The sequence below is a fragment of the Bufo gargarizans genome, chromosome 9 (genome assembly GCF_014858855.1).
Source record: "Bufo gargarizans isolate SCDJY-AF-19 chromosome 9, ASM1485885v1, whole genome shotgun sequence".
In the NCBI taxonomy this organism is placed as follows: Eukaryota; Metazoa; Chordata; class Amphibia; order Anura; family Bufonidae; genus Bufo; species Bufo gargarizans.
In genome coordinates this window covers 35,383,179-35,390,200 of record NC_058088.1, presented here as the reverse complement: position 1 = coordinate 35,390,200, position 7,022 = coordinate 35,383,179, and the positions used below count along the sequence as shown (strand labels likewise).

The following is a 7,022-nucleotide window of genomic DNA, read 5'->3' as shown; positions in this document are numbered from 1 at the left end:
CTTATGGTCAGACAGTGGAGAGATAGTCAACGTGCTAGTTTATGATGGAAAACCCTGATTCCTGCATGTAGCTAGCTACAGTAGCTGTACAGTTGAGTGGAACTAGCCATAAAGGTGTGCCACCTCAGTGCCTAGGCAGGATGAAAAAATGCTGAAAAGTAGAACCCAGAGCAAAGGGGTAGAAAGAAGATGTCTAGCCCCATATCCAGGTATCAGCCAAGGTCTGTAGAGAAGATAGGCCTGTGACCAAGACCAGCCAGCCTGTCCCAAAGCACATTATGCAGAGGTGACTTACTGTAAGCAATACTGTGTGCAAAACCTTGTGTTGTGAGGAGGGAGATACATTGACTATGGAAGGACAGTGCAGAGTGCACAGTGGTTGCAACTTGCGAGAATAGAGATACCACAATCTGGTAGCACTTGGAAAATGTCCATACTTTGCAGGACCATGCCAATTGGAGAAATAACATAGAACCAACTGCAATTTAGCCATCTACACCAATGCCACAAGGAGAAGATTCCAGCATGTGTTGGCACCCATAGAAGTAATGTTCACCTCAAGTCAAGGGAGAGAGTAGCTGTTAACCCCTTAAGACAGTACTACTGCTACACCTGTTGCTTCTGTCTAAGACTGTGGTCTCCTTGAGAGACTCTATAACCATATGCTTGTTGACCCATGTGAGTATGTACCCACTACGCCTGTAGCCTTTTGTAAGACTTTTGTAACCATCAAGCATGCTGCCCTACTGGAGACCAGTAAATATTCTTTTTGCAAGTTTGTCCTGTTTCTGACTGTATTTCTTCTTCCATCCTAGAGTGGCATGTCATGCATAAAAGATTCTTACTAAGGACTGACTCTTTACAAGTTAGAACCAGTGGACGCCTCAGTTGCACCATGATGCATCTTCTCATTGATACCCATTAATCCTCAAGCACCTATGTAGTCTCAGAGAAAACAAATGTCTTATCAGCCATAGCAACCAAACAAAACTCATTAGATTCACCAAAATAATCAAAGTGGATCTCTGCCTACATAAACACAGAACCACCTCTTGACGCCCTAGATAGGGTTTACCAACAGACCAGGCACCTGCTATACGTACAGCAGGCACTGTGTGTTAATACGGATTTTAATGCGAATACACAATAAGTACTTTATATCAGTCACTTAAAACTATGTTGTACTTATTACAACCCTTCACGTCAGAGCCTTAAATAAAATGTGTAAGATGTCTCTGCTTTCCTCAGCCCATAAGGTCATATTCTAGTATTACCTGGAAGAATTTTCCATGCCTGATTTCATTTACAAGAATTTGCAGAGCTTGATTTACACAACGTCGGTTCATCTGCTTCTTGCCTACAGGTCACTAGGTTCATTTAGGTGTATATCTTATGCTATACAGTAGATATGGGTTTAAATGGGTCATCTGCCTTTGGCCACGAAGGGTTCTTTATGACAGTACATATTGCTGCATTAAAACCTGTTTTTCAATTGCTTATCAGGGTCTTCAAGTTTATGGAACAGGGATGGGCCTGGTTTGTTGTTCTACAGGTGATCCTTATGTATAAAAATAAAATCTGCTTTCACCTTAAGGGCCAGGCCATTTTTAGCAAATCTGACATGTGTCACTTTATGTGGTAATAACTTTAAAACGCTTTTACTTATCCAAGCCATTCTGAGATTGTTTTCTCGTCACATATTGTACTTCATTAAAGTGGTAAATTTGAGCGAAAATATTTCATTTTTATTTATAAAAAAAATTACCAAATTTACCAAACATTTTGAAAAATTCTCAATTTTTTTTTTTATTTCTCTGCTCTTAAATCAGATAGTGATACCTTCTAAAATAGTTATTACTTTACATTTCCTTTTACTTCATGTTTGGATCATTTTTTAAATAATTTTTTTTTTGGGACATTAGAAGGCTTAGAAGTTTAGAAGCAAATCTTGACATTTGTCAGAAAATTTCCCAAAACTCACTTTTTAAGGACCAGTTCAGGTCTGAAGTCACTTTGTCAGGCTTACATAATAGAAACCACCCATAAAGGGCCCCCTCGAAGTATTCAAAACAGATTTTACAAACTTTCTTAACCCTTTAGGTGTTCCACAAGAATTAAAGGAAAATGTAGATGACATTTCAGAATTTCACTTTTTGGCAGATATTCCATTTTAATCATTTTTTTCCAGTATCAAAGCAAGGGTTAACAGCCCCAAAAAACTCAATATTTATTACCCTGATTCTGTCGTTTACAGAAACACCCCATATGTGGTCGAAAACTGCTGTACGGGCACACGGCAGGGCGCAGAAGGAAAGGAACGCCATATGGTTTTTAGAGGGCAGATTTCACCATACGGATGTGGTGATGCCTAATATTTCTAATTTTATTTTTTTCTAAAAAATGTTATTTTGGGAAAAGGAAGCTTGTTTTTTTTTACTCAATTTTTTTAACTTCTTTTTTAACTTTATTTTTTTTGTCCCACTCTGGGACTTCAACTTTTGGGGGTCTGATCCCCTTTACAATGCATTGCAATACTTCTGTATTGTAATGTATTGGCTGTAAGTGTATTAAGTGTAATACACATAGAGCTTCATGCCTGTGAGATCCAGGGGGCTGGATCTCACAGGCTGTCATGGAAGGCAGCCACGATGCCTAAGGAAGCTCCCTCCCTCCCCATATGTCGCATGTTACGTGGTCAGCGATGACTGTGGAAGTGCAAGGGTTAATGAGCCGGCATCAGTGTTTTCACCGATGCCGATGCATACAGCAGTGGTCCGGCTATCAGTGACTGCCGGACCGCTGCCGCTGATCAAGCGGGCGCAGCTCCTGCACCTGCCCGAACACCATGCAGTACATGTACTTCACTGGTCCTTAAGTCCCTGCCAGATATGACGTACATGTACACCATGGGTCCTTATTGGGGTTAAAGTGTAACTGTCATTCTTTTTTATTTTTGTAATGTATAGAGGCAGTGATACTGACCATTTAAGTTTTTTTTTACCTTAATTACTGAATTTGTATATTTCTGTTAGAAAAATAGCTCCAAAGTGGCCCATTTTGAGCCTTAGCAACGCTCCTCTGTCTTCTGTTTACATAACATGGTCAGTGCTGAGCAAGTCTACAATATTATGTAAACAGAAGACAGGCTGGTATTGCTAAGGCTCAAAATGGGCCACTTTAGAGCTATTTTTGGAACAGAAATGTACAATTTCATTAAATAAAGTATATTACAAAAATGGTCAGTATCACTGCCCCAACACATTGCAAAAATAAAATGACATTTACACTTTAAGTGCCCCATCTATAAATCAACATGTTCATGATGACCATGTTTGTGTAGCCACCACTTTGACGAAAGTGTTGAGCGATCTGAATTTAAGGATAAATTTGATTCACCGCAAAGCCGAATTTCCTTGGGCTTCGTGGTAGCGAATCAATTTTACCTGAAATAATGTAAAAAACTAAAAAATCATGCTTACCACCTCCATTTGATGGCAAACGGCTGGCAGCATCCATCTTAATTGAAGATCTCTCACGAAATCCAGTGCACAGTGACGTATGACGTCACCATGCCGGCCTGATGACGTCATCTCGGGCCACACAAGATTACTATCAGCTACATCTGAGGGGTACGGTGATGGGAAGTGTCGCAATTGTAGCTCCCTGTCATTGCATCTACTAGTTACAAAGAAGTGCACTTTGTGACGAAGTAGTTAATCACAAAGCATTTTTTTTTCTTTTTTTGGCGAAGCAGCCAAATCAAATTTTCCAATACTTTGCTAATTTCTAATGACAGCACATGTATTCTGATGCTGGTTGTGAAGGCAATAATAAGCGGCTGTAGTTTGGCAGGTGACTGGACCCCAAGTGAGGATCTTGGATTCTCATGTAGTGTATGACATATTTATGGCAGATACTATCCATATGCATTAAATGAGTTGTTTTACCTCAGTAAATGGTATTTATCATGTAGACAAAGTTAATACAAGGCACTTACTAATGTATTGTGATTGTCCATATTGCCTAATTTGCTGGCTTAATTTATTTTTCCATCACTTTATACAATGCTTATATCCAGGGGTTGCAACTACCGCTGCAAATGCACAGATACAAGGTGGCTGGGACAGAATCTGCTGCCCATGCATGCCTGTCTGTGCTCTCATGGTCCCGGCCACTAGAGAGGTCGACCCTTTTTCCAAAGTGTGCAAACACGACCTACGCTGTAGGATTACAGGGTGGTCATAACAACTGGATGTGAGCAATGTATAATGCAATGGAAAAATGAATAAACCCAGCAAAAGGAGGCAATATGGACAATCAGAGTACATTAGTAAGTGCCTTGTGTTCACTTTCTGTACATGATAAATACTGTTCGCTGAAGTGACACAACCCCCTCTTAAATGTATACAGTAGGAGTTTACCTTTAATAATTGTAGATAATTGGAGATGTGCAAAATATTGAAAAATTCAATTTGGCAACTTCGTCGAAGCTAGCCAAGAAATTTTATTCATTCTGAATTATTTAAATCCCTATAAATCGATGAGAATATGTCATCATATGTCATCCCGCTCCTCTTCTTTTTCTGCATCTTTCTGACTTTTCTAGGATAAGGAGACTTTGAAGGATGATTTGGTAGAAGTGAAGTCAGCAAAAGATGAGGATGGTCATGATTAAGACCTGGCCCTCCTAAGGAGTGCAGACTGGATGGTATTGGTTGGCACGCTGGCCCCGAAATAATAAAGGCTTCCGTCTAATTGGTATTGAATTACATTAATGGCTGATGTAGAAATAAGTAAATGTAGAAATAAATAAATAAAACTGGCACAGCATAACTTTCCCTTGCACTCACCCTGCACTTTCCCTGCACTCTCCCTGCAGTCTCCCTGCACTCACCCTGCACTCTCCCTGCACTTTCCCTGCACTCTCCCTGCACTCACCCTGCACTCTCCCTTTACTTTCCCCTGCACTCACCCTGCACTCTCCCTGCAGTCTCCCTGCACTCACCCTGCACTCTCCCTGCAGTCTCCCTGCACTCTCCCTGCACTCTCCCTGCACTCTCTCTGCACTCACCCTGCACTCTCCCTGCACTCTCCCTTTACTTTCCCCTGCACTCACCCTGCACTCTCCCTGCACTCTGCCTCTTCAATATTCTTCTATTAATCATTTTCAGCAACACTGTTCCTAGCGCATGAGCGCTTGCCACGTTTCTCCCTATGCTCAGCTCACAGGACAATGTCGGGGACTGTGCGGGATGAAGGTTTTATAGGGCTGTGACATCACAAGGGCATGGCTATCTATGGATTGGTTGGCTGCGCGGTATTATGGGTGATCTTGCATTCCCGGGCTTCTTACTTTCACTTTGTAACATGCGCAGCTGCCATATTAAGAAAGATTGATTCATTACCATGAAGCACGAGGAAATTCACATTAGTTGCGAACATTTTGGATTTGAATTTGACTTTTCATTTAGAATGGATTCAATTGTCTCTAGTGAAGGACACCAGTTGTATTACAATACATACAATTGGTAGGTGCCCCAGTAAATATTTGGCACATATCACCTACCTATGTCATTTTATGGATGATAACAGCCTTTCTCTTTTGTTTATACCCCCCATATATTAAGACAGGTTACACAAAGCACTTGTACTATAGTTTCATGAATAAAATCTAGCAGGTTGGCACAAGTGTGTTTGACTTGGCAAGAACAACATATTCAAGTGTAAAGTCTGAGTCAACAATTATCTGACTGAAACTCCCAGCACCTCAATGATTTGCATTGAATGTTGCAAAATAATTTGTCCAACCCACCTAGGAAAGCTCGTAATTAAAAAAAAATAAAAAATGGGGAGGTGGTGATCTGTCTTTAAAAAGGAGGCTTCTATGAGAATCTCATTTTCCAGTGTGTGAGGAGGGGGAGGAGGTACAAAGGACAATCACATCACCTGAGAAGAACAGGGACATAATACATCCTCTGTTAAGATCTACTTCAAGAATGGGGCTTTTACCGAATTTCCTCAAGTGCTGTAACAAGAAAGCCAGCAAGGACCTAGTGGTAAGTGCTTAACTTGTGCAAGTGGTACTCAGGGAACAAGTGGGAATAGTAGGCCAAGTGCATGGGAAGTCGGCCAAGAAATGTTTTTTCTTTTATGGTTTTTCTCGAGTTGTTCTGCAAGTAGGGTTCAGCTCTTTTTTGTGACTCTTGCTAAGCCATCTAAATATTTTGGTTGCAAAAACTAATATTTCTTGAATTCTTTCGATGCAGCAGAGCTGACTCAAGTTACAATAAGGCAGTAGGGTTACCTGATATCACTGTGTAAATGACAAACCCATCCCTGCTACACCTGTTTTCTTTGAAATGCATTGAGATTAGCAGTGAAAATCAAGTCTGTAAAGCGCTGCGGAATAAGTCAGCGCTATATAAGTGAGCAAAGTAAATAAATCTTAAGGCAGCAAGCAGCGATGTTTGACTGTAAACGCAAAGTGCAAGGTTTATTTTCACTGTTGATTTAAATTCCGGTTTAATGATTAGTGAATGTGGTTTTGCATTTTAGTTACATTGTATAAGGTAAGGTAGCAGTGCACGGTAGCCAGCCGGACATGACTGCAGATATCATCATTCTGCTATTGTAATCCATACAATAATAAGTGATGTATTGTCATACTGCAAAAGAATACATCTCCCTTTGCTTCAGGACAGAAGACAAGAATCTATGTAATTAATGAACAATAAAATAATCCTAAACTTTAATTATACTTAAAACTTTCACTACCGGCACATATAGACATTCACTGTTAGGGCTGCTATAAAAGAGTTGGCATGCAGTGTACCGCCATATGGTACACTTATTTGGCACCATTATTCTAGCCTAAGGTACATTATATCCATTATTTTGCATCAGATGAAACATGACAGAATTTTTTTTATCTCTTGGATTCCATATGGCTCCAAGAGAAAATGAATTAGAGACATACACTATAGGCTCGTAGACCTCTTTGGGCATCATATTGTGTTCCCATA

General features: G+C 40.3%; 1 protein-coding gene across 1 annotated transcript in view; it reads left to right on the top strand.

Annotated features, from left to right (window-relative positions):
- Window positions 1-5,890: 5,890 nt before the first annotated feature.
- LOC122946166 (sodium- and chloride-dependent neutral and basic amino acid transporter B(0+)-like) overlaps window positions 5,891-7,022 on the top strand; it is a 44,524-nt gene continuing 43,392 nt past the window's right edge. The window contains exon 1 of the mRNA XM_044305572.1: window positions 5,891-6,056. Within this exon, the coding sequence (XP_044161507.1) occupies window positions 5,997-6,056 (60 nt within the window). The 5' untranslated portion in view covers window positions 5,891-5,996. The remainder of the gene's footprint in view (window positions 6,057-7,022) is intronic.